Source organism: Rhinopithecus roxellana, unplaced genomic scaffold (genome assembly GCF_007565055.1).
Source record: "Rhinopithecus roxellana isolate Shanxi Qingling unplaced genomic scaffold, ASM756505v1 contig4090, whole genome shotgun sequence".
NCBI classification, from domain to species: Eukaryota; Metazoa; Chordata; class Mammalia; order Primates; family Cercopithecidae; genus Rhinopithecus; species Rhinopithecus roxellana.
The window spans coordinates 15,443-42,873 of NW_022142979.1; the positions used below are offsets into that span (position 1 = coordinate 15,443).

The following is a 27,431-nucleotide window of genomic DNA, read 5'->3' on the forward strand; positions in this document are numbered from 1 at the left end:
GAGACCAGCCTGGGCGATAGGGCGAACCCTTCTCTACAAAACAAAAAGAATGAGCCGGGCATGGTGATACTGTGTCTCTAAACCTTGATACTAAAAAGTCAAAATAATCAGGTGCAGGGGTAAGTCTACGCCATCTCCCTTCCAGTAAGGCGTTCGGGAGGCTTCGCTGGGAAGATGCGAACGTCCAGTCCATCGGCAATGCGCACCTCACTCTCGCTGTGGTCTGTGGCCAGTTCTCACGGCGGGAGGCATGTGGGAGCTTGCTGGGTGCACGAGAGTCCCGTTCTCACAAATGAACACCTCATGCCTCACACACCACCAAGGCAGCGGCATCACGCCTCGAGAGAGACACGTGTGCACCTGTGCGAGCCACAGCTTGAAACACATGTGTGCCTAGAGTTAGCTTCTGTGTGTGAACACGCACACACGTGTGCATGCATGTGGGTGCTCGGGTTATTCGCAGGGAGGACTGACAGCTAGAATGAGCTGCAACCTTCCCACACGACATGGGCTGGTCTGAATCCGTGCCTCTAAAGTGTAATCCATGAGCTGCCTTCTGGGGCCCCTGGAGAGCCTTAAAGTGTAGATTCCTGGCCTTCTCCAGACGGAGGAGAACAGAAGCTCTGGCGTGGGCCGGAATCTGCACCACCACAGGTCCCTGGGCACTTCTGTGGGCCCCAAAGTCTGGGGACATCTACTCTAAACCATTTCCTGTGCCTTAAACAGGCTTAGGACTTTGGAGCTAGACTTCCAATGAAAATACATATCAGAATATATTTGTACAATATACATTTACCTAGTATGGATTTATATGTGCAAATTCGCATATGTAACCATTATTATCTGCTCATACGTTCACCTCATGCCAGAAACATTCTCACAGTGGGGCAAACGCATGCTCATCCCATCCCTGGCAGGACAGGGCTTGTCAGGCACTGGGCACTGAGCCGTCTTCCATCCTGCGTCCCCTCGCAGCACCACCACGTCAACCCTGCCACTGGCCTCCACGCACTGCGGACCACTCCACCCACCACGGCGAGCACCCACGCAGCACGTGCACCTCTGGCGATAGACGCATGTGAATTCCCAGGGAGTCGCACACACGTGACGTCTGAGCCCATTGCAAAGCACACACAAGCGCAGGAGTGAGGAAGGAAATGTTGGCAGACTCCTCGCGTCTTCGTTCTGCACCCAGAGACACACACACCCTCCTTAAGGATTCTGGTCCAGTCACCGAAGCGAGAAACTCTGGGTCCCGGCAGACCCCGGTTCCACCGCAGCGTCCACAGCTGCAGGGTCTGAGCACACTGTGCACAACCCAGGCTCCAGGGAGCGGCCTGGGCCTCCTACCCAGCCACCCTGCCTCACGCCAGGACAGCACAGCCCAGCCCGGTTCTCTCCTCCAAGGAAGATCCTTTTATATTTCTGCGTCTCAAAAAACCTCCGCAGGCTCCTATCGGAACAACCCTGGCCTGGCATCTGACAGTCTCACGCTTTGGCCTGACTCGCTGCCCAACCTTAGTAAATTTGGGAACACTCCACCGCCAGCCTCTCACAGGTGCCATCTCAGTCAGTCCTGCGGTGACCCTGGAGGGGCAGGTCCCAGTCTGCACACCCCGGAGACAAGCAGGCTGGGGCTGCAGGGAGATGGAGCTTGCATCCCCGCCTTCCTGCTGGCGTTCCTTCCTCCATGAGCGTCCCCACCCTGCGAGGTCTCAGGACGCATCTTCCCTCAGCAGCTCCTCTGCCCCACAGGCTCAAGCGAGCGAGACCTCAGCCTGACCGGTCCATTCCGCGACTGATCTCAGAGCCCGTGGGCCTTGGTCGCCAGGCCCCTCCCTTGTCTGCAAACTCAGAGGGTCTGAGACACGCCCAGCTCAGCACCAGCTCCAGACCCTAGGGACAGCACAGGGTCGGCCACATGATGGGGGCACCACGTGGCCACAGGACATGGTGGGAGGTGCGGAAGGTGGAAAGAGGCACAAAGACGCTTTCCAAGTGCCCAAAGGACAGATGTGGAATCAGCACAGTTTGCCTCCAGTGCCACTGACCCCTGCCGTGCACCTCAGCACCTTTGTCTCGTGTCCTCAGGGGAGCCGGCTGCAGCTCATACCGTCCACTCTGCAAAGCAAAGCAGCCCTGGGAACAGCCCTGGAGGAAGCCCCCTCCCAGTTCTGGGACTCCCGCTCACAACCAGGGCCAGCCAGTTGCACAGCCTCCCGCACATAGATACAGCACACAGACACTCATGGGTTCGTATGATCAGCCTGGTGACCTCGTCAGCTCAGCTCTTGACACACAGACACACACAGACCATCTGGAGCTGCACGGGACGTTGACACCACTGAGGGCAGGCGAGAGCCAAGGCAAGAACCAAGGGGACCAGCGCAGAAAACAGGCCCCGGCACACGTGGGAGAAGGAACACCAGGGAGACTCAGAGAGAAACCCAGCGACACACCCCAATAGCCTCTAATGGAGCAGACCACGAGGTTGGACGACAGCCAGGACACCTCCTCCTGGCCCGCTGCGTCCCCCGCCCTCCCACCAGCAGCCCTGGGCGGGCGCCTTTGACTTTCCTACCAACCCCCCAACCCTCCCAGCCCCCCCACCCCCCCGCCCTCCCACCTTTGACTTCAAGGGTCCCGAGTGGCGCTCTCTCCTTTCCTCTGATGACGGCTGCGTGGCTCTTGCTAAACCTCCCCTTTCCCCCACAACGCAAACCTCAGTTTTGAGTCTCACAGGAATAAAGCCACATGAAAGCAAAAATTTCTTAAAACTGAGTTGGGCAACATATTTCAGTGAAAAGGGAAAAGTCTTCAGACTCCAAGATTCCTTCAGCTGGACAGGAGGGTCAGTTTTGAAGTCAGAAGTTTTAAATACTTGTAATGTCACTGTGTCTTCACATTTTTATGAGCTGAAACTGGGACGGGAGAAGTCACATATTTACGTGGATAAGAATCTTGGGCCGGGCACGGTGGCTCAAGCCTGTAATCCCAGCACTTTGGGAGGCCGAGACGGGCGGATCACGAGGTCAGGAGATCGAGATCATCCTGGCTAACACGGTGAAACCCCGTCTCTACTAAAAAATACAAAAAACTAGCGGGGCGAGGTGGCGGGCGCCTGTAGTCCCAGCTACTCCAGAGGCTGAGGCAGGAGAATGGCGTGAACCCGGGAGGCGGAGCTTGCAGTGAGCTGAGATCCCGCCACTGCACTCCAGCCCGGGCGACAGAGCGAGACTCCGTCTCAAAAAAAAAAAAAAAAAAAAAAAAAAAAAAGAATCTTGTAACTGGCACATGATTACAAGTCTTTATTTTTAGAAGTACTTCACTTAATTTTTTAATAGGTAACAGAAACAGAACAAAATCCACAACATTCAAAAGGATTTAAAATCCCTTCAAGAAGGGATCCCTGCCCCCGCCACCTCATTCCCGATGTGGGGTCACTTCTGTCACCAGCCCCCAACCTCTGCTTCTAGAAGCCACACATTCAACAATGGGGACATGCGGACGTCTGAAGCATGCATGTTCGTATCTCCAGATGCTGACCTGAGAGAATGCCTGATCCGAAGGCCACGGTGTCTATTGAAATTTCTCTGATGTGCCCAATCCACAGGGTTGCCCCCACCTATTTGAGTCACACCAAAAAGTTGACCGAACACTCTGGGTCTCCCTTTCTCGCTTGGGCAAAGGCGGCAGCCTTCTCACCACGAGAGGCCAGAAGGGTCACTTTCTTCTGCTGCATCTGTGCTGGCCAGGCCCGTTCAGAAAGGAGGAGCCAGGGGTCTGGAGGGCATCAGATGGGGAACCAGCTGCCGAAGGACCAGAAAAAGGGGAAAGAGCCACAGGACACCACTCAGCGAGAGCCGCCGAGACGGGGAGTGTGGCCGAGACGCGGAGTGCGGCTGAGATGCACGTGCCTCGCTCTGACCCCACCTGTGTCCCAGCCAGGGCCACGAGGAAAAACAAAGGTCATACAGATCCCAAAGGAAGAAATAAAAACCTTTATTCATAGAATGTACAAAAAAAATCTACAAGCAGAGCTAATAGAACTAGTTGGTGTGTTTAGCAAGAACAGAGAATACAAAGTCAGTAGGGAGGCGTCAATGACCATGAAAATTAAACAAAAAAAGCACCATTCACAAAATTATGCTTTTAGGTTTGTGCTTTTGGTGGACTACCTGAGAAATCTTTGACCACTCCATTAAACACATAAAACACAGAGAAATAAATGTTTTTAAATGTGCAAAATGTGTAGGCTGAAAACACATCACAAAACACGGATGAGAGAAATTGTACAGACTCAGGCATGTGGGAAGATACACCAAGATATACCATGTCCATGGCTTTGAAGACTCAATTTTGTTAAGATATTAATTCTCCCCGAATTACAGATCGATGTAATCCCAGTCAAAATTCCTGTGGGACTATTTTGGAAATCGAGAAGCTCATTCAAAAATACATATGGCAATTCAGAGGGTCCAGAAGAGCAAAACAAATTTAAGAACAAATTTGAGGACCTTACACTACAATGTAAGACCTGCTATGAAGCCACAGTGATCGAGACGCTGGTACTGGCATGAGGACAGGGGCAGCACACGTATGGCGCAGGGCTTGGGGCTTAGCCTCAGAGGGTCTCTAGCTTCACTCAGGAAAGAATTTGAGAACGAGGTAGTGGTGGAAGAAAACAGTTTTATGGAGTCGGCAGTGTGATAGCTCTGAAACCACTCCCGCAGAGCAGGGCTCCCCACAGGCGGGGTGCTGAGGGTGGCACCTCCGGGCAGTCCTGCAGTCTTGTTTATGCTCACTTTTAACTGTGTGCCCATTAAGGGACAGATTATGCAGACACTTCTAGAAAAAGGGTGGTAACTTCCAAGTCACGGGGTTGTTCCTATGGAAAGGGGTGGTAACCTCCAGGCCTTGCCATGGCGATGGTAAGCCGACACGGCGCACTGGCGGGCGTGTCTGATGGAAAGCTGCTCCCACCCATCCCTGTCGTAGCTAGTCCTCAATTTGGTCCGGTGTCCGAGCCCTGCCTCCAGAGTCTAGTCCCGCCTCCTACCTCAGACAGAACAGAATACAGAGGCCACAAACAGACCCATGCAATGCGGCCAACGAAGCCGGAAATGTGCCAAAGTCATCAATGGAGGAACGGTCGCCTTTCAACCAAGGATGCCGGAACAAACGGATGTCTACATGGAAAAAATGGAATCCCGACCCTTTTCTTTGTGCCATAAGTGGTAACTAGCTTGAAACAGATCATGGAACTAAATGTAAACGCTGAAAGCAAACGCTTTCCGGGAGAAAACTGCCACAACTGTGGGATAGGCAAGACTTTCTTAGACATGACACCACAGGTACAAATCATACAAGAAAAAAATGTGATAAACTGAACCATCAAAAATTAAAACTTCTGTTCTTCAAAGACAATGGTAAGAAAATGAAATACAAGTCACAAACAGGAAGAAAATATTTGCAAAGCACTCTTGTGATGGACTCGTATCCGGAATACACGGAACTCTAAAAAATAACAAGAAAACAACCCAATTAAAAGGGCAAAAGATTTGAACAATTTACCAAAGAAGGAATAGAGCAGCCACTAAGCCCATGAAGAGTCCTCAACGCCGCTCTTCACGGACACGTAATCAAAACCACAGTGAGACAGTGCGCACCTATGGGAGTAGAAACGTTAACTAGAGAATAAAAACTCAGACCTAAGGGCCGGGCAGGATACAAACACCTGCTGCTCTCACCCGCTGCTGGAGAGAAGGCGGACTGGGCGGCCACCTGGAGACATGGTTGGGTAGTTTCTAATGAAAGTAAACACACACCCTACAGTGGGCCCAGCAACCTCACTCCCACGTATTTATCTCAGAGTAAGAAACAGAAACATTCTCCACATAAAGACCTATCCAAGAATGCGTACGGTGACTTTATTCATAATTCCTGAGGATTAGACACAATCCAGCGAGTGGATGAGGCCACTGAGGTGCGTCTGTATGATGGAAACCCACGGGCAGTGGGAGGGGCGACCTGGCTCACAGCCACATGGCGCAGGACCAGCGCAGTGGCAGAGGGCAGGGTCCCTCCAGGGTTTGACTCTCGTGGCCTCCTGGAAAAGGCAAAATGGTGGGAACAGGCCCCAGAGCAGTGGCTGCCAGGGGCTGCGGGCCAGGGTAGGAAATCCGCCCCGAAGGAGTGTTCTGGGCGGGGGGAACGTATCTTAGCTGTGGTGCACCTGCATACGCTGCTGAAGGCTACACCTAAACAGTGAACTTTACCTTATGTCAGTTGCAGACCACCTGATTTATACACAAAGAATGGAGGTCTCAGCAGGGTGCGGTGGCTCCTGCCTGTAATCCCAGCACTTTGGGAGGCCGAGGCGGGCGGATCACGAGGTCAGGAGATCGAGACCATCCTGGCTAACACGGTGAAACCCCGTCCCTACTAAAAATACAAAAAATTAGCCGGGCGTGGTGGCGGCGCCTGTACTCCCAGCTACTGGGGAGGCTGAGGCAGGAGAATGGCGTGAACCCGGGAGGCGGAGCTTGTAGTGAGCCAAGATCGCGCCACTCACTCCAGCCTGGGCCACAGAGCGAGACTCCGTCTCAAAAAAAGAAGAAGAAATGAATGGAGGTCTCACTGCACCCCCACCCCACTGGGAAGCCGCAGAGAGTCTCTAGGGGCTGGAGGGGCAAATGGAGGGGGACGTGGTGTTACCAGAGCCGCCCCGAGGAAGGCGGAGGCCTCGCGGGAAGAGGAGGGAGGCCCAGGATGGGGGGCGGAGACCCCGATGCTCCTGACTGACAGCAGCGAGCCGGCCCCGCGCATTTCCCGGTTCTCGCATCTGCCGGGAGCCACAGTTTCCGGTCTGTGCAGCGGAGCCGAGGTAGAGGCCGCCTCCCTGCGCCTGGAGCCTGAAGGCACCTGCGCCCCGGTGTCCCGCAGGCCACGGCCCTGCGGCTGGGAGCCCGGCTTGACCGACAGTTCCCACCGGCAGCAGCGCTGTGGGCCGCGGACTGGGGACAGAGAAGGCCGGTCACGCCGCCCAGGGCCGGCCCACGCCGGACACTTCTTCCCTCTGCTCCTGCTGCCCCTGGAGGTTTCTGACCTGCAGGAGCTGACTGCAGCGGTGGAGGGGAGGAGCGGGGCGGGCGGGGCAGGGCTGAGGGCGGGGCTTTATTTCCCCGAGTCTCACTTGCCGGGTGGCGCATCCCGGTGGCTTCTGCTGCCTTTCTCGGTTTGAGTCGCCCCCGCCCTCCCCCTCCAGGCTGAAGATGCCCTCCCGGCCCCAACCCACACCCCCGACCCCATAGGAGTGCGTCCCCACCTGCCAGTGCACCCCTCACTCCTGGACCTGAACTTGCAACTGAGCACAGCTGTGGCCACCCCAAGGCAACTCGCTGGCAGGTGGGGTTTCCTCAGGGCGTGGGCAGCTGCTAGAAACAAGAGAACCAGGAGAACCACGCAACCAGGAAGCCAGTGGCCACCCCACACTTCCATCCAGAAACGCATTCCCCAGAACCTGGTGTTTCATGCCCAGTAACAACATAATTACCATCATAACGATAAATCGTTACCGGAGATCCAGACAGCCATCCATTTTCATGGCTGTAAACGCCATAGTGAGACATCTAAGTCCAGTCACCATAATCGAAAGCCACCAAGAACTGCTAGCAGATGACGTCAACAGAACAGTTAATAAACATCTTATTTGGTTATTTTCAGAGCACATAACTCCGGAACTAACTTGATCAGTTTCTCTTATTAAAATGTGCAAAAAAATTTTTAAATTTCTTTTTCCTTAGGGTTATCACTCAAAAACTGTCTCATACACCTTCGAGAATGAATCAAGTCCCTGTGGATTCTTGCACATAAACTGAGCTGGTGATGAGGCCTGACACACGGTCACACCTCGATTGACGCGTGGCGCCCAGCACAGGCTGAGCCCTGCCAGACACACCATTAGCCTCTGCTGAATAATCTGGATCCCACATCTCCCTTTCTTCCGGGAACACCCTTGGAGGCCCCTGGCAGGTGCTGAGAACACAGGAGCAAGACATAGGCATGCAGGACTATGGGCTCTGGGAAGCTCCGTCCAGTGAATACAGCACAAGAGGCAAAAGAGGCAAAAGAACCACAACCAACGAGGCGGGCAGGGGAGGCATGCCACGGAGGGCAGCTGCAGGGTCAGAGGCCATCTCCTGCAGCAGGCCCCAGTCCCGGAGGCGGGCATGGCAGGATGTGGGGATGGAGGAGGAGATGCCTCAGGAGCGGGGTGCAGAGCAGCTGCGCCCGGAGGCAGGAGGGAGAACTGCCAGCCACTAGCCCTGGAGCCGATGCCTTGGTCAGAGGGAGAGAGGAAGAGGGAACCCTTCCTCAGCGCCCAAACAGCTTGAATGCGACTTGAAGCTATGGGCGTGAACCTGAGGGCCTCCCAGGCAGACACTGAGCAGTGGGGTGCAGGGGTCATGCTGGACCCACAAGACCATCTCACTGACAAGGCTACACGAGGCCCAGCACAGCAAGACCCTGAAGGGGGCCAGGTGCCCACCGCACTCAGGAGCACAAACACCTTCTGCAATCGCATTTCAGGGCCAGGGTGTCTGCTGCGGAAGCACCCGGCACAGCGTTCCTGCTCAAAATGAAGTCAAATGTCAATGATCTGAGATCCATGTGACCCATTCCATGTATTTTCTAAACAAACTCTGGAGACTTCTATGAAAAGCACACCAGTTTCTAAGAATAATCATTTGGGTACAGTGAATAACAGTCCCAAAAATGTCCAGGTCCCGACTCCTGCAATGGTGAGAGGGCACAGGCTTTATCAATGCCAGGTGAGGGGCTGCCCAGCCCCAAGGGCCTCTGGATTCACAGCTGCCACCCAGCCAAGCCCATCTCAACACCAAGCAGAGAGCGAGACCGGTCAGGATGGGCGTCTCTCTCCTTGTCTCTGTCAGGGGACTTGCCGTGGAGGCCCGGGACACAGCAGAGTGCAGACAGGAGTCTACCAGTTACCTGCTAGCCAGTTTCTCTCATGCCCTCAACGTCGTGCTGACGTGCACTAGCTGCCGGCCGCCCAGTGGGGACAGGCTGGGTTTTAGGACACTCAAGCTCTGAGGTGGACCTTTGGCTGTGCCTCTCACGCTTCTGTATGCCAAGCACTGGGAATGGGTCAGATCACAGATCCTGGTCCACGGCTCACAAATAGAGGGACACGGACGATGAAGAAAGCCCACAGCTGAGGGACACAAGTGAGCGCTGGGGAAAGGGGCAGCTGGTGTGGGACGGAGAGGCCATGATGCGGTATAGGGGAGCCAGTGTGAGCAGTGAGCGTCAGATGGACGCACCCCCTACCCCCCGCACAGCACCCTCGTGGCCTCGCTGGCCTCTTGCACCCGCGGACCCTCAGGCTGCCTGGGGCGGAGCTTGGGGTCCCCCTAGGGGACTCCTCCTCCCGCCCTATCCCACTCAGCATTCCGCCAGCCATGGAGACGAGGAGCCTGCACCACCTGGGGTCTGGGTTCAGGCTGTGGCAGCCAGTACACATTGGCTCCCAGCCACCCGTCCTGGGCATGAGCTCAGGTGCTGCAGGACCCTCCTCCCTTCCTGGCTCTCCTGGCGACACAGTGGGAATTAGCCTGATACCCCAGCCTCCCACGCCTGCTGCATGAGGTCCGCTCCTGATGGGGTCCTCTGGCTGCATTTAGGAACCAGGAGCTCCCTGAGTAACCTGAAGTCCACTCTGCCAAGAGGCCCCACAACTTACAGGATGCTGCCTTCTGTGATCCCCGGCAGGGCTGCCCATGAGCTTTCTCCAAGAAAACCGGGGGAAACTGAGACCACACGCCCCCACCCCCACCCGCCCTTCCCGTGCCCACACCGTGGGGACTGAAGTTGGGACAGGGACAGCCAGGATGTGGTGAGGAGGGAGGGCCCCACGTCCATGCAAAGGTCCCCCCACGGATGCCCCGGGAGAAGCCCTGGGAAGTTGTCTGAAGAGGGTCGGGGACGCTGTGCTCTCGCCTTGAGGGGCCACGGAAGCCTTGACTGGCAGCGCTCACTGACCTGAGCCTGGCATGATGCTCCAGCAGGGACCACAGACGCCAGGCCAGATCCCGAGAGCGGATCAGGAGGAACACCCAGGGCTGCTGTGACCCCTCAGCACCATCCCGCCAGGCTCCGGACTAAAATGCTAATACTCCCCTGGTACAGAACAGGCGGAAAAGGGGAAGTAAACGCTCACTCATCACCTACCTATGATGGAATCCCTCCGGAAAACGTCTCTATCGAAAATGTAGAAGGACAGGTGACGAAAGCTCCGAGGAATTTCACAGTAAAAGTCTTCTCCGTAAAAGGGGCTGGAGAGAAAGGAAAGCACCAGTTAGAACACAAGCCACGCTCCCGCCTCACCCCCAGGGGCACACACGTGTGGTCTTAGTTTTAAACGTGCCATGAGAACGCCCTGCACTGCGTGGCACGTGTGAGACATGAACCTGCAGCTCCCTGTGGGGTGAAGGGCGTCGTGGCTGCTCCCTGGCCTCCACCTCGAGCCTTTGCACTGCACGGATGAACTGTAACTGGGCTGCCTGGCGGTCCAGGAAGCTGAGAGACCTCCACAGAGACCATGGTCACTGCCAGAATGACTTCCATGGTACACGCTCAGGTCTAGGTCCAGCCTCAGGGCCATTGTGATGTCTTGAAGGTACCTGGTTTGGGGCAGGTGGTGGCTCCCTTTATGGATTAAATGTAAAACACAGCACTCCAGTGCCTTGCACTGTTCCTTTTATCCAGAGATCCAGTACAAAGTCCTGACTGCCCAGCCGTCCTCACTCCTGGGAGGAGGCCCCCGCTGCTGACTATGCTTACAGAGTGCACGGCTCAGGCTGCCCACGCGTGAGTCACCCGGAGATGCAGCCGCCCCACAGATGGAGACTTCAAATAACTGCAACCCCAATAAAGAAGCAGAAGCCAACGGGCTTTGCTATTCAGCAAACCTCCCTGTTGTCCTGGGCCGGCACAGGTGGGGTTAGGATTCTCCCCATGCCGGACCTGCTGGCGATTACCGTGGTGCACGCACAGCTACCACCAACTCAGAACTCAACACAAGCCCACTTTCACGCACATTTATGCTAAGGTCCAAAACAGGAAAGATGTAAGTTATTCAAGGAGGAACCATTCCAATAGAGAGCAAAGGAAGGTCAATGGTGCTGGGCCAGGTGATCGTCCACACAGTCGCCAATGGCGCAGGCCCCACCCCAGCCACACACAGAAATGAGCTCAGACCCCGCACCCATGTGTAAGGGTGTAAGGGTTGGAGCTCCCAGCCTCTGAGAAAACGGGGATGAACCTGCACCCAAAGATGTCTTAGATCTGTCACCCAAAGCACAAGTGCCAAAAGAAAAATAAATGGAAAATCAGACTTCCATCAAAATTAAAAACATTAAAAACTTTTCTGCATTAAAAGCTTTATTTAAAAAGTGAACAGGGCCAGCACGGTGGCTCACGCCTGTAATCCCAGCACTTTGGGAGGCTGAGGTGGACGAATCACCTAAGATCAGGAGTTCGAGACCAGCCTGGCCAATGCGGCAAAACCTCGTCTCTACTAAAAATACAAAAATTAGCAGGGCGTGGTGTTGGGTGCCTGTAATTCCCAGCTACTTGGGAGGCTGAGGCAGGAGAGTCGCTTGAATCTGGGAGGCGGAGGTTGCAGTGAGCCGAGATTGCGCCACTGCACTCCAGCCTGGGTGACAAGAGCAAAACTCAGTCTCCAAAAAATAATAAAAATGTAAAAAATTACAAGTGAAAAGACAGACTAGAAAAAATATTGGCAAGTCAGTTATCTGATAAAGGACTTGTATCCAGAATATATAAAGAACTCTTATAACTCAATAAATGATGACAAATAATTCAGTTTAATAAAAGGCAAAAGATTTGAACACACATATCACCAAAGAAGACAAATGACCAACAATGTATTAAAAATTAGCCCTTGAGAAAATGCAAATTAGACCAGGAGATACAGCACAGGCAGAGGCCTAAACCTGGGGCCGGCGAGCGTTGCTGCCCGGAGCCCACGTGGGAGGTGACTGGAGTCCAGGCCCCAGTCCCTCCCTCTGCAGCGGCTTTAATTACAGGCATTTCATTTGGATTTCACTGATTTCATAATTTTTATAACTGGGTCAGAGACTGAGTAACGTTTACTCAGAAAACCATTTTTTGTCATAAAACACAATCTTCCAAAGGAGGCCTAAAATACCTACATTGTTGTAAGCATTTTGGAAACACAGCAGTATCCATTTACACACAAAAGAAACATCTCTTTATCTTTCAATGAAGGCAGAATGCTCAGGGATTTCCACAGACTTCCTCGTAGCAGAATCCTGGTTCATGAAGACCCATTAGAAAGTCACGTTTCCTTCAAACACATTCTCACATTGGTCGTTGTCACAGGCGCTCGAGTGCCTCTGATTTTCCTGGGTCTGCCTGGGCACCGCGGAGATCTGACGTCAGGGACCCCCAGGGAGAAACACCCTGTGCCCGTGGGGTGTGCGCCCACAGGCACGTGTGTGTGTGTGTGTGTGCCCGTGGGTGTGTGCGTCCACAGTCACGTGTGTGGGTGTGTGCATGTGTGTGCCCGTGGGTGTGTGCGCCCACAGGCACGCATTTGTGTGTGCACGTGTGTTCCCGTACGTGTGTTCCCACAGGCATGTGTGCGTGTTCGTGCGTGCAGGCATGCACCCCAGAGCACTTGGGTCACACGTACACAAAGGCCCCACAGATGCGCCCCGCACAATGCACTGCTTTCATGACAAGGCGAGGGGTCATCACCCCGCCCCCACCCTGTGTAAAGTCACAGCTGCAGGATCTCGGGGCAGGACGCACACTCCCCAGGCAGCGCCCTGCAGCCTCCCTGGAGAAGCTCTGCAGACAGCGTCCCCACTGGCAGGAAAAACCACCGTCAACCTCGAAGCCAAAAGGGACACCAGACGTACGTTTTAATATTCACGACAAGGCCTCAGGTGATGAGCTACTCACAGGACACGCGTTAACAATTAATAGTAATTCACAAAACATTTGAGGTTTTTACAACGACGAAATGGCCTCTTCTGTACATCCCAGAGCAACTTTCAGGGCCACTGAGGCCGCAGCGACGACACGAAGTTGTGGGGCCTGAATGCGCGGACACAGCCTGGACTCGGTGTTTCCAGTCCCGCTGGCTCCCGGCAGGGCCCGAAGAACCAAGGGCTGGAGGCTTTGCTTACTGCTCCAGAATGGCAGGTGCCCAGGCTGTCCTGGCCGCGGCGCATCTCACACGAGAAGCCCAGCGGGAGCACGCACAGCTCCTGGCCTCGCGGCAAATGCGTAACCAAAAGGCGTAAGTCAAGCTTCATTCACCACGGAGGAACCTCAGAACCACAGGCACCGACAGCCAAGCTGCCCGAGAGTGGAACGGACGCCCTCCACTGGCACACACTCCAGCAGCCGGCTTGTCAGGAAGCTGTGGCAGCTTCAGAGCAACCCAGGCCTCGGGGTTCACTTGGCCACCTTGCCGTGAGAGGGCGTCACGCTTTCCGAGAGCCCCCCACCCCCCGCACAGACACTGAGGACCCCACTACGTGGGCCTGTGCCTGTCTGGCAGGAGGAGGAAGTGGGTCAGGCTGGACTGCGTGTCTGATGTGGTGTCCAACGTGTGTCCGGTGCGTGTCCAATGCGTGTCATGCATGTCCGGTGCGTGTCTGATGCATTGTGCACGTCCGATGCATTGTGCATGTTCGGCGTGTGTCCAGTGTGTGTCTGATGCGTGTCATGCATGTCCAGTGCGTGTCCAGTGCATGTCTGATGTGTATCCGGTGAATGTTCAGTGCATGTCCAGTGTGTGTCCGACGCGTGTCCAATGCATATTCGGTGCGTGTCCGGTGCATGTCTGATGTGTCCAGTGAATGTTCGGTTCGTGTACGGTGCGTGTCCGACACATGTCCAGTGCGTGTCCGGTGCGTGTCCGGTGTGTGTCCGATGCATCTCTGGTGCATATCCAGTGCATGTCCGGTGCGTGCCTGGTGCGTGTCTGATGTGTGTCCAGTGAATGTTCGGTGCATGTCCAGTGCATGTCCGACGCATGTCCAGTGTGTGTCTGATGCGTGTCCAGTGTGTGTCCGATGCATATTCGGTGCGTGTCTGGTGCGTGTCTGATGTGTGTCCAGTGAATGTTCGGTGCATGTCCAGTGCGTGTCCGACGCATGTCCAGTGCGTGTCCGATGTGTGTCCGGTGTGTGTCCGATGCATATTCGGTGCGTGTCTGGTGTGTGGTGAGGGGCAGTGAGATGAGGATGCCAGCGTTGAGCACACCCCACACACAGGTGCTGCACACCTGGCATTTGACCCTGCACACTTCCTCACCATCCCAATGCACAGGGTGGGAAACCGAGGCCCTCCGACATCTGATGAAACGAAACTCCCAGGGATCGTGCCGTGACTCAGGCCATGCTGTGTTGCTATAAACCGCTTTTACGTTTAGAAAGGGGCATGTCCAGTCTGATAATTTCACGGAGTTCGTAGGTTTTCTTGTAGCTTCCTCTTTCTGCTATTTTTATCTCTTTTTATTGAATGGATTTCTGGTTTATTTATGAATTTTAAACACCTCAATTTCCATGGACAGGTGTCAGCACCACCAGAAGCCTCACGGGACCCTTCCAGGTGCCCAGCCAGCAGCCTCTGCCCCGAGCCCCCACCGCCAAGCACAGTCACAGTGAGAGGAGTCACTTGGCAGAGCAACTGAACACCCCTCTACCGGGCAGCCCCCAGGGACACCGCGCCTCAGCCCCGCTGCCCAAGCCCTGCCGCACTGCCCCTGGGGAGCAAGACTTCCTCCGGCCTCCACCCAGGAATTTCTCAAGCAATGGCTTCAGAAACCTTGCTCCAGAATGGCAGAAGGGAGGCAGCGCTTTGGGGTCCTCTCTGCCCCCCTGCTAAGAGGAGCTGTGGTCCTCGGGAACCTCGCGGTCCCCCTCCTGAAGAAGAGGAATGTCGCACTCGCATTTCCATTTTACACCTTTGCAGCCGAGAATGCTGGAGCCAGAACGGGCTCCAGCACAGGCAATGGGTGAGCGTTTTGCATCTCTGATGTCGTTTACTCTACTGGTTTCAGTCGCCTATTTTCACGTTTTCCCCCTTATTTCATATAACTTTTTAAACCTAATAAAGTTATAACTGACTTTGTTTCCTGCAAGTCACCTCAAGACTTTCAGGAAACCAGGCAGGACATCTGCAGGCGGCCGGCCGGCCTTATCTACGGAGCCCTGAGCCACCAACCACCGTGACCAAGTGTCACGCCCGCAGGCCGGACGAGCCCAGGAAGGGAGAGCGGCTGGACTCCGGACGCGAAGTCCACATGGACGGAGCAGGGGGCAGGGCTGCCTGTGCGGAGGGATTTAGAACAGGACGCCGCTGGGGAGGCTGCCCAGAGGAGGAGGCACCCACGGCAGTGGGGTCCGGAGAGGGGTCCGCAGAGGCGGCAGTGCTGCAGGCCTTTGCACTCATTTTAACTAAGGCTCTGCAGGGTTTCAAGGAAAGATGCAGCCGCTCCCTGTGCCAGAACAGAGGGTTCGTTCAGCTTCTTAGACCGATGGTTTATTTAGGGAATAAGAAGGGCGATTCCAGGGACAGTGGAGGCCCCCACAGGAAGGAAACCTCTCCCCGCAGTGACGGCACAGAGCCAGCCTGACGCCCAAGGCCACTGTGCCATCATCACCAGAGAGCCCTGAAGAAACTCCTGGAAGAATGCAAACCCCCAGCTCAAGGAGGAGAGTGGAGGCCGTTCCCCACCTTCTGGGGGCAGTTAACCTCTGAGAATGAACCCACAGCTTAAACCCACAGAACCTCCGCCAACCACACCCAGACCTGGAAGGGGCACCTCTGGCCGGGGCGCTCAGCACGAGGGGACCCAGATCAATGGCTTCCCCGGGGCGTGGGCTCGGCCTGCAGGCTGGAGGCTGGAGAGCTGCCATCCTAGCACACGCCGGGTAGACGCGGGTGTTTCCAACGTGCTGAAGAGGGCAGGGCCTGGCTGAGGCCCTGGGAGGCTGGAGTCCTGGGGGTCGGTGGGGGGTGGTGAGTTCTCAGGTCACTTCCCCTGCTGTGCGTTCTCTTCACTTTCCTGTCCTATTCGTTCATTTTAGCGTGGAGGTCAGAGCCAGCTGAGTGAAGCCCCTGCCTGGCCACTCAGGTGTGTGAGGACGGGGCCAGGGCCGCGAGCATCAGTCAGCTCCTAGAACTGCAGGTTTGTGGCCGGGCGCGGTGGCTCCTGCCTGTAATCCCAGCACTTTGGGAGGCCGAGGTGGGTGGATCACGAGGTCAGGAGATAGAGACCATCCTGGCTAACACGGTGAAACCCCGTCTCTACTAAAAATACAAAAAACTAGCCGGGCGAGGTGGCGGGCGTCTGTAGTCCCAGCTAGTCGGAGGCTGAGGCAGGAGAATGGCGGGAACCTGGGAGGCGGAGCTTGCCGTGAGCCGAGATCATGCCACTGCATTCCAGCCTGGGCAACAAAGCGAGACTCCGTCTCAAAACAAAACAAAACAAAACAAAGAACTGCAGGTTTGTACCTGCAAACGGGGCACCAGAGTGACCAAGACCCCCGGGATGCCACGAGCCCCACGGAGACAGCGCACCCAGCAGGGGCCAGCTCCAGGTGCTGCTGCTGGGGCAAGACCGTCACCACCGTCCATGCGTCCAGCAGGAAGAGTGGATTCCTCGGGTGTGAAGCTCACAGCTCACATCGTCTATGCACCTGCCCGACGACCTCTCCCGAGCCTGGATTCCCACCACAGAATTGAATTCCTCGGGTGCTCACCAGCCCGTGACCTGTGGCCACCAGACTGGACGTAACACACAGAGACCATTTCCTGTTTTGCAGAAAATCCTGTTGGGCCACGCCAGTCCCAGAGCCAAAACACAGTGTCCACTTGAGGGTCCAGACCTGACGCCACCCTTGCTGGAATAGCATCTCCTTCCCGCTCAGAGCAACGCCACTGATGCCCAGACCAGCACACACGCCCATCCTCGCCGGCCCGACAGTGCCCCTCCCAGGCCCTGCCGCTCGGAGGACTGGTCACGGGCACCGTGGACTATGCCGACCCGCAGTCCCCACGGACCAGGCCCTGCTGCTGTGGGCACAGGTGACCCTGCCCTCACAGGGGAGCTGCTCTCCTCCTGAGCTCAGGAGTGCTCTGGACCATCCATCCCAATGAGAACCAAAATCAGGAGTTGAAGTGGGAGTTGAAGGCCAGAGCCTTTTTCGAAAGAGCCTTTTTCAAGCTCTTTTAAATACCTGCATCCAGGCCAGATGCAGTGGGGGAGGCCATGCCAGAGGGGCCACTTGAGTCCAGGAGTTAGAGATCAACCTGGGCAACACAGCAAGACCCCAACTCAACAGAAAATTTAAAAATTAGACGGGTTTGGTGGCACACGTCTGCAGGGAGGTGGAGGATTGTTTGAGCCCAGGAGTTCCAGGCTGCATCGAGCTGTGACCACACCACTGCACTCCAGCCTGAGTGACAGAGCGAGACCCCGTCTCAAAAAACCCAACACCTACACCTCCTGTATCGTCACAGCACAGTCCCGCCTGGCGCAGCCGCCGTCGGGCTCCCGTGCAGCTGCTCCTCCCACCTGATTCGGGCCCTGGTGAGCTTCATAAGGCCGAGGGGATGTCAGTCTCCACCAGGAAGACCATACAGCACATCTAAATGTAAGACTCTGAGATGGACGTCACTGAAGCCCTTCCGAGGCGGCACAAGTACCACACGGGCCTTGCCGGGGGAACCACGAGTTTGAAGACAGGGGCTTCCAGGGACGTCCACGTTCCAACGCTGCCTTGCCAGAGGCCAGTTCCCTCATCTCTCAGCCTCAGGACACCGGCCTCTCTCAGTGTGGCCTGCGGGCACAGAGGGCGCTCGGCTGGGGAAGGGCAGTGGCTCTGCCCCCAAAGCGGCCTCCCCAGGCCACGCCACTGCCTGGCTGGGCGGTTTCTTCCTCTGCCCTACACAGTGAGACAAGCACACGACGGGGCCTCCCACACACCAGGCGCAAGCAACTGGGGGCACCTTCGAGGGCTTCGGCCCCCGCCAGGTGCGGCTTGCCGGACCCAGAAGCCATCGCGCTCTCTCCCCACGACTGTTTCAGCTGCGCGTCCCTGTCCCGACCGTGGGAACAGCAGCCAATGAAGCAAAGTCCCAGCCCCGGGGAGCCAAACATCCTACGCGCAAGGCTGGCGGGGGCGGCACTGCGGCCTCGCTCTGGGGCCGGGGAGGCTTACGGACTAGTGAGCGCATGAATGAGGCCATGGACGGTGAGGAGACCGCAGGAGGGGTCCAGGCAGAGGGACACCAGGTGCAAAGGCCTCGAGGCAGCAGGGCTTGTGTGTGGTGAAGACGTAGGAGCAAGGAGGAGGCTGGCATGGCCTGGGCAGGGCAGGGCAGGACGGGAGGATGCTGGGAGCTGAGGTCAGGGGTCAGGGTGCAGCTGAGGCCATGTGGTGCGGAGCAGACATTTCACCACAGCGGCTGGGAATGTGTAGGCCCCGTGCAAGGCACTGGACGGACGGATGCACGGATGGGTAAGTGGGCGTGCAGGGAGGAATCGCCTGTCTCAGGTCAGCAGCTGGGAGCTGCTCAGGCGTGGGCATAGCAGACCAGGAAGGGAAGGTCACCTGAGCCTCCACAGGTGGGGCTTTCTGCAGGCAAGGTGCAGCGGTCCAGCCCGAGGCCACAGTGCCGAGCAAATCCTGGTTGTCCTCATAGGGACCACAGAAATTCAGTTCTGGCAGAGCCAAGACTGCCGGAAAGCCAGAGGGGCTCCTGCAGGAGGTGAGGGGCCTGTGGGGGCGCGAAGGGCCAGGACCAGACACGCCCCGTCCCGCTTGCTTACAGCGAGGCAAGAGGCGGGCAGGATGCAGCTGGAGGCACACACGCCTGAGCTGGGGGCAGGACTGTTCCCCAGCGCTGTGCCTCCCCAGCCTGGAGCTGCTGCGGTATCAGTGGTCAGCTCAAGTCCAGCGGCTTGAAAGGGAGGCAGAGGCCCCGCCTTTCCTGAGGCTCCCTGTGAAGAGCAGGAGGCTGGGCCCTCAGGAAGACGCTGGCCAGGCTCTGCCACCCCCACAGCCAGCAGACGGAGCCTGGCACTGCACATGGAGACGTTTCTTCTTCCCGAGACCTCGCGCAAAAATTACTCACTTAAAAGCGCTTAGAGTTTTTTCATTTTTCCAGTGGCAAATATTCTGAGGGAATGCCACAGAAACAGCCACACCAAAACCCAATTCAGTTCTCCCTTCTCTACCCGCCGCCAAGGCCGGGGACACGCTCTCGATGCGTGGGGCTTGTTTAGGTCTCTGTGTTTTCCTCTTAGAACTGCAAACTGTGTTGCCTGGAAAGGTTTCTAAAAACCCCAGGTGCCCAGGCCCACCTCAGAGAACAGCTCTTCAAGGGTGATGGGTTATGAAATAGGAACCCTGTGGGAGGCCAAGGTGGCAGATCGTGCGGTCAAGAGATTGAGACCATCCTGGCCAACATGGTGAAACCCCATATCTACTAAAAGTACAAAAAAAAAAAAAAAAAATTAGCTGGGCGTGGTGGCACGTGCCTGTAATCCCAGCTACTCAGGAGGCTGAGGCAGGAGAATCGCTTGAACCCAGGAGGTGGAGGTTGCAGTGAACCGAGACTGCACCATTGCACTCGAGCCTGGGCAACAGACCAAGATGAAAGAAAGAGGAAAGGAAGAAGGGAAGGGAAGGGAAGGGGGAAAGGGAGGGGAAGGGAAGGGCCTTGAAATCTATACTAGCCACAGAGTCTAACACAATCCTTAAGCGAACTGCTCGTCACAAAGCGTGGCAGGCTGCCTTCTCTCCAGAGGGTTTCTGGTGCCCTGTCCACTGCGGCGGCAGTGGGATTCAGCCGTCACCTGCGCTTGAGGTAATAACTCCATCTCAGACTCAACAGGGGAGGTGTCTACACAGAGCACACGGCGCAGGGGCCGGGCGGGGAGGGCGGCGAGGTCAAGCCAGCTCAGGGGACACGGTGGGTGGGGTCTTCAGATCCCACGGTGGGCTGCAAAGGTGGGGGTCAGGCTGGCGCCATCCTGGACCACGTCTGGGGTCTGCAGGCCCTGCCTCCCTCTCCACTGTGCCTAACCTGACATCTATAACCTACATCCAGCGAGACGTGATTTTCCACGATGAGGTGATTTGTAATTCCATTTATGTGCAAGTTTTTAGAATTTTCCTGTGGGTTTTTTTTTTTAACTTATGATTTTAATTTTGTTTGCTTTAGAAAAGAACACATACATAGGAAAGAATGCTTCCTTTCGTTTCAATTAAAAACAACAAACTGCTTTTCTTTAAAGTGAAAATTCATTGAGGAGGGGACTTGCATTGTACAAAGAAAATCAGACCCACCGGGATGGCTGTAATCAGAGACAGTAACAAGGGTAGGGAGGTGGAGACGCAAATCCAAACACACAACCTGTGGGAAGGTCAAGTGGCCACAGCTGCCATGGAAAACAGGCTGGCGGTTCCTCGACATTCAACACACAGTCGCCACGGGACCCAGCGGTTCCAGCCCCAGGTGTGCAGCAAGAGACATTGCAGCCCACGTCCACATGCAGACTCGGACGCACCTGCTCACGGCCCACGTCCGCATGCAGACTCGGACGCACCTGCTCACGGCCCACGTCCGCATGCAGACTCGGACGCACCTGCTCATGGCCCACGTCCGCATGCAGACTCGGACGCACCTGCTCTCATGGCCTCAGTCATGACGGCCAAAAAGTGGAAACAAGCAGGTGGGTCTCAGCTGCTAAGGGAGCAACAGCAGAATGGCGCTCAGCCCTGGAGGGGGAGGACACCCGGACCCTGGCCCCACACCACAGGCATCCACATGTGGTGCCAACCGACAGGCCACGCACAGAGGCCATGGGTCCGGTGCTTCCACTGACACGGAATGCCCAGGAAAGGCACAGCCGGTGACAGAACGCAGACCCGCATCCGCCGCCCCAGGAGAGGCTGCAGGCCGGAAACCGGAGGATTATAGGGCATGGGTGTCCTTTTAGGGAGATGAAAATGTTCTAAAATTGACTGTGGCAGGTTGTCCAACTCTGCAAATATACTAAAAACCACTGACTTGTACATTTTAAAATGGGTGAATTGTATGGTGTTTGAATTACACCTCAATAAAGCTATTTTTAAAGAAACAAAATTTTAAATACGTAAAAAAGTCAGAAAGTGAAATCTGGAATTAACATTCCAGGAAACATCCTCCTGGAGTTTTTTTCTCCAAAGATATAAAATAGAATAAAATATATAAATGTTATAGGTTTGAAATATACAAAATATAAATATATTTGTATTATATTTATAATGATATTTATAATATAAATGTAAGTATATTCATACTATAATAACTCATTGTATTATAATACAAATATATTAAAAATAATAGTAAATATTTATGTTATAAATAGAGAAGATGTGAAATGGAAATACGGGTACATTTTAAAAAATAAACGTGAGGTTATGTTCCCTGTGACAGAGTCAGCTTTCTCCTTTCACATCAGGCCATGGGCCACTTTCCAAAGAGCTGATAAAAGGCTGGGGTCAGACGGCATGTGCATGCGTGGCCAGCAGCGCCAGGTCCCCCTGCCGTCGCCATGCTGTGTGGTGGGAGCAGCCGGGGTGAACACCCTGGGGGCGCAGATCTGTGCACTGGCTGATTGTCCCCGGGGGATAAATTCCTCCAAGGATGTGCACCATCCTTAGGCCTTCGAAACACAAAGCCACGGACCCTCCAGGGAGTCTAGACCAGCATCTGCCCCCAGCATACGCCGTCTTACAAATATTTTTACAGTTTGCTAAACTGGTGGCAAAAACCTGCTTAAATTTGAAAGGTCTGGCTCATTGGTGAGGTGGAATGTCCATCTTTCTATGAGCAGTTTTAAATTTCCTTTTCTCTTGAACTGCTCTGGGCCTGTTTTCTATTAGCACTGCTGAATGTGTGGACAGATTATTTCACAACATTTAAGGAGGATCTTTTTTCAACTAAAAAAAAACACAAATTTGTCAACTTTGTCACCAGTGGGTGAGGATGGACATGTGATCGACCAACTCTGAAATGAGCTGCAGCAGACGGACGCAGCGTCCCAGGACCTGCAAGAGCAGAGGCTGCGAGGCCAGCCACGTCCACCTTGACCACGTCACCTCGTGGGCAAAATGGCCGATGCCCCACGTCCTCCTGGCCCCACCCAGAACCCCCGTGGCCCAGCAGGAAGTGGCCACAGTGCCATCACTGGAGGCCCCGTGGAGTCTGAGGACAGCAGCTTCCGCCCCATGCTGTTGTGGGGACTCCAGCTCAGCCCGAGGACAGGGTGGGTTCCCTCCACACAGCACCAGCACTCCCAGGTGCAAGGCCCAGGCCCATGGACAGCCCCCCGGTGCCCCACTGCCCATGGGTCTCAGGGTGGGGGCACCCATCTTCGTTCATCAGCAGGAAGGTTTGTGCTTTCTCCTTCCCGGGCAGCAGAGTTTAAAGCGTATCCAAAAGAAAAACAAAACTGGCTGAGTGCTAGGGCATCCCTCCCATCCCCCATCCTGTTCGGTGGCCTGTGCCGGACAATCTCTTCTTTCTGATGGACTCAAAGGGGCCACACAGCTGCCAGGCGCCCCCCTTCCCATTAGCAGCTTAATCTCAGGGTATCTCTCGGACAGGCCGGCTTTGTCTCGGGCCGAGGTCAGCAGCAGTCAGATGCGGGATGAATGGCTGGCCCAGGCGGCCCCCACTCACTGCTGGGGGGCTCTAGAACCCTCCTTCCAAATAAAGAGAAAGTGGGGCCTGACAGGACCAGCTCGCCTGAAATCCTGCCGAACCCAGGCAGCAGCGTCTCCCTCTGGGGCGGAGACCCTGGCAGCCTCCTCCCCTCAGTCATTTCTGAAGAAATGCAAATGAAGTTTCATAGAATCAAGCAAACTTTCACGAGGAAAAAAGAAAAAACCTCTCGCAGAAAACAGAGTTGACCTTTAAGTACTGGCTCTGACGAGGGGAAACCATCGGAGCTGAATTCCTTCTCTTCCCGGAGCCCGGAGATGGGGCTCAGCCGGGACCAGCAGAGAAACCCCCGCCTTGTCCTCCCTGAGTCACTTCCCAGCATCTGCGCGAGGCTGGCGAGGCCCCATCCCGCCTGCGGCTGCTCCCATCGCGTGATCATGAGAAAATAAACCTGGTTTCCCAGCTCCGTGCTCTGCCGCTGGCTCGGGGCCCATTTCTCAAACCCTGCGGGGAGCCGGGAGCTGCCAGGGCTGCCCCAGCCTCAGGGTAGAGGGTAAAGGCTGTGTGAAGAGGAACCAAACCCCAAACGGGGTCTGCAGAGCAGCCCTGGGGCTCCCAAGCCAGCCTCTGGGCTGAGCTCTATGGCTCCTGAGTCACAGCCTGACTCATTCTCAGAGGCGCCCCACAGAGAAGGGGCAACTCCGCCAGGGAAAACGCTCCATCTCCGCAAAGGACAGGGGGAAGAACACCCATCGGAGGCACTCGGCCAGTGCAGGGCACACAGCCCGGCTCCCATAGGCCGGAGGCTGGAGGGTGGGGGTCCATGGTCAAGTCACAGCCCACCCACCACCCAGCACTGCAGGGCACACAGCCCGGCTCCCACAGGCTGGAGGGAGGGGTCTGTGGTCAGTCACAGCCCACCCACCACCCAGCACTGCAGGGCACACAGCCCGGGTTCCCACAGGCCAGAGGCTGGAGGGTGGGGGTCCATGGTCAGGTCACAGCCCACCCACCACCCAGCACTGCAGGGCCACACAGCCCGGCTCCCACAGGCTGGAGGCTGGAAGGTGGGGGTCCATGGTCAGCTCACGGCCCACCTGCCGTCCAGCACTGCAGGGCACACAGCCCGGCTCCCACAGGCCGGAGGCTGGAGGGTGGGGGTCCATGGTCAAGTCACAGCCCACCCACCACCCAGCACTGCAGGGCACACAGCCCGGCTCCCACAGGCTGGAGGGAGGGGTCTGTGGTCAGTCACAGCCCACCCACCACCCAGCACTGCAGGGCACACAGCCCGGCTCCCACAGGCCGGAGGCTGGAGGGTGGGGGTCCATGGTCAGCTCACAGCCCACCTGCCGTCCAGCACTGCAGGTCTCAGTGGAAGCCTCACACACGGAGTTGCAGCCTCCTGTGGTTCAAGCTGGGTGGGGTTGTTTATTTCGAAATGTTGGCAAATAGAACTGTGAGTCTTCAAACTGAACCCAGCGACTCAGTGAGGAAAGCAGGCGGGCTGGGCTGAGACTCACAGCTGCAGTGGCTGTGGTGAGCCGCCTCACCTCCCCAAGCCTCAGTCTCCCCCTCTGTTCAGGGGCACCGAGGAGCTGCCCCTCGGCTCATGGGCTCTGTGGTCGCCAGGCACGCCACACACCACACGCCACTGCACACGGCACTGCACACGGCACCCAGAACACTGTGGCCTTGGCTCCTACCTCTCCTGCACACGAGGCTCTTTCCTCTCTCCCACCCCACACCCCCCAGAAAAGAACCACCATCCTTACAAACAGATGAGAATCGGCTGGGTCTTTAGGGCCCGGCCACGATGTTTGACTGCAGCAGTGACTGTCAGGACGAGGCACAGCCAGACGCCGGGTCCCCTGCAGCAACTGAGATACCTCAAATCCCAAACCTTCAGTGAGGCCCTGGCGGGAAAAGGTGCTCTCCAGGGGGGCCAGCGGCTAAGCAGGAGATGGCCGGGTGAGAGGAGGCCGGGCAGAGGAGGAAGAAGGGGGGACCTGGCCTTTGCTCCTCATGGATCGGCAGTGCAGCCCCCTCGTGACAGACCCAGCCTCTCCCTGCAGTGGCCCAGCCACACCTCAGGGCCAGGAGACTCCTGCAGGCACAGGCAGCCGATGAGCCCCACCAGGCGTGGGCCTGGGCCTGGGGCAGCCTGCCACATGCAGTAGGCGCTCAGTACTCACAGAATACAAGCAACCTCATGCTCTCCGCCGGCTGAGTTCCTGCGAGGCTGAAAGAACCCCCTGCATCATTCTGACACAGGCTCCTGTGAGCCAGCACAACACAGAGGGACACACACATGTAGGCGGAGGTGGAGACGCCGGGCCAGTCTTGGGGGTCACACAGACAGGACCAGGGGCTCTGACCTGCTGGGAGATTTGGGGCCAGCAGTCCAGGACTGAAAGAACAGATCCCTGGCCTGGGGCGCTCCGGGGGCTGAGGACGGGCCCCCACCTGCGGCACCCCAGGGCTGAGGATGGGTCCCCTACTCCAGCAGTTCTGGGATGTTCTGGGCTTCAAGGAGCCTCCAGTCGTGTCAAGCAGGTTTTTGTTTAAGCTCTGACTTGAGAAAGAGTAAAAATAAATGTTCAGGGGAAATGTGACTTCTCATAAGTCTCCGAATGTCAAAGTTGGCGTTTCCTAAGCCAACAACTTGGTTTTTATTAAAAGCATCTGAGAGAATGAACAGTCTGTCTCCCAAACCACCAACTTCCTCCTGCCCCTTTCAGTTTCTAACCCCAAATAACTTCTCCCTCCTGAAAAACTTGGTGGAGCTGTGGAGATATTTCTTGGTTTATTCATTTCTACTACACAAAAGTACCATTTTGGGGGGGATTACATCTTGCAGTATGAACAGAAAGAAACCTTCCTGTCTTTAACAAACACCCACTGTGTGCACACGGGACGGGACGGGCTTCCACCCAGACGAGCTCAGAGCCTGCCCCGCAGGGCCACAGAGGGAGGGGCCCTGGGGATGTCCCCATCTGCTGGGAAGACCCAGCTCTCCTTGCTCTGCACTAGAAAATCAGTCTGTTCCTTGACTTGTAACGTCTAATTGCATGTAAAACACACAAACAAAAGAACAAGAACTCCCCCACAATTCCACTTCCCAGAAAGCGCCGTCGCGTTGACGGTTCTGTCTGCGAATCCAGATCATTTTGGGGGCACTCATGATTTTTTAAACAAAAGAACTTTTCCTAGACACAGCTTTGTAACCTAAGGCATAACCAGCTTTCAGAGCAGGAGCTCAGGCCGTGGCACCTCTGGGGGGAGGAGGCGGCACAGAAACCGGCCACGCCTGCAGTTTCTTCCTGTTGTGGCCACAGCCCCTTCTCCGCGAGATGGGCATGCAAATGAACCCTGCAAAGGACGCGGGGGCGACTCCGCAGAAAGGGCGGCCAGGGCTCTGCGTGGGGCAGGGGGCTCTGCCCAGACTCAACCCCAGCGGCAGGGGGTGGGGTCCCACCCAGAACCCCGAGGCAGTGCCTCCCTGAGCCAGGACTGTCTGCGTGGATGAGGGTTTGGAGAGGTCGGCCACGTGGGCGCAGAAGACGCAGGCAGGACAGACAACATTTCATGTCCTCACGTGGACAGAAGGAAATGGGGACATGACGCTCACCGAATATTCTTACAAATGACAGACTGACCCAGCAGGGAGAGACTGAGGTTCTGTTGTGTGTGACTTGGCCAACTGCTCCTTTCTGCTGGACGAGACGGTGACCTCCACCGCGGGGCAGCCTTGGAGGGGAGTGGGGTCATCTCCTTGTTTGAGGGTTGGGGGTGCCGGCCAGGGGAGGTCCAGGGTGGGAAGCTGGTCCCCAAGCCCCAGTCCTGCCCATCCAATTTCAGGGAGCCTTTTAGTTTAAGTAAATAAGGAAACAGATAGTGGCTGCCCTTTAAATGATTAAAAATGATGCTCTGAAAGGTATGGACTGTGAACAAAGCCCACCCTCAACCTCAGGAAAACGTTTTCTAGCAGGACAGAAACTGCCAAAACCACTTTCTCGGAGAAGGGCCAAGGCCAGAGAGAAAGGGCTTGTCGTCCGAACGCGCCCTGAAGTCACGCCCACGACAGACGCGCCCTGAAGTCACGCCCACGCCAGACGCGCCCTGAAGTCACGCCCACGCCAGACGCGCCCTGAAGTCACGCCCACGCCAGACGCGCCCTGAAGTCACGCCCACGACAGACGCGCCCTGAAGTCACGCCCACGCCAGACGCGCCCTGAAGTCACGCCCACGACAGACGCGCCCTGAAGTCACGCCCACGCCAGACGCGCCCTGAAGTCACGCGCCCTGAAGTCACGCCCACGCCAGACGCGCCCTGAAGTCACGCCCACGCCAGACGCGCCCTGAAGTCACGCCCACGCCAGACGCGCCCTGAAGTCACGCGCCCTGAAGTCACGCCCACGCCAGACGCGTCCTGAAGTCACGCCCGCGCCGCGGCGTCCTGAAGTTACGCGCCCTGAAGTCGCGCCCGCGCCGCGGCGTCCTGAAGTTACGCGTCCTGAAGTCACGCCCGCGCCGCGGTGTCCTGAAGTTACGCGTCCTGAAGTCGCGCCCGCGCCGCGGCGTCCTGAAGTTACGCGTCCTGAAGTCGCGCCCGCGCCGCGGTG

General features: G+C 56.3%; 1 protein-coding gene across 1 annotated transcript in view; it reads right to left on the minus strand.

Annotated features, from left to right (window-relative positions):
- The window catches only part of LOC104671362 (ras GTPase-activating protein 3), a 99,367-nt gene that overhangs the window by 12,354 nt on the left and 59,582 nt on the right, over nt 1–27,431 (minus strand). Inside the window, exon 3 of the mRNA XM_030926485.1 lies at nt 10,255–10,358. Within this exon, the coding sequence (XP_030782345.1) occupies nt 10,255–10,358 (104 nt within the window). The remainder of the gene's footprint in view (nt 1–10,254; nt 10,359–27,431) is intronic.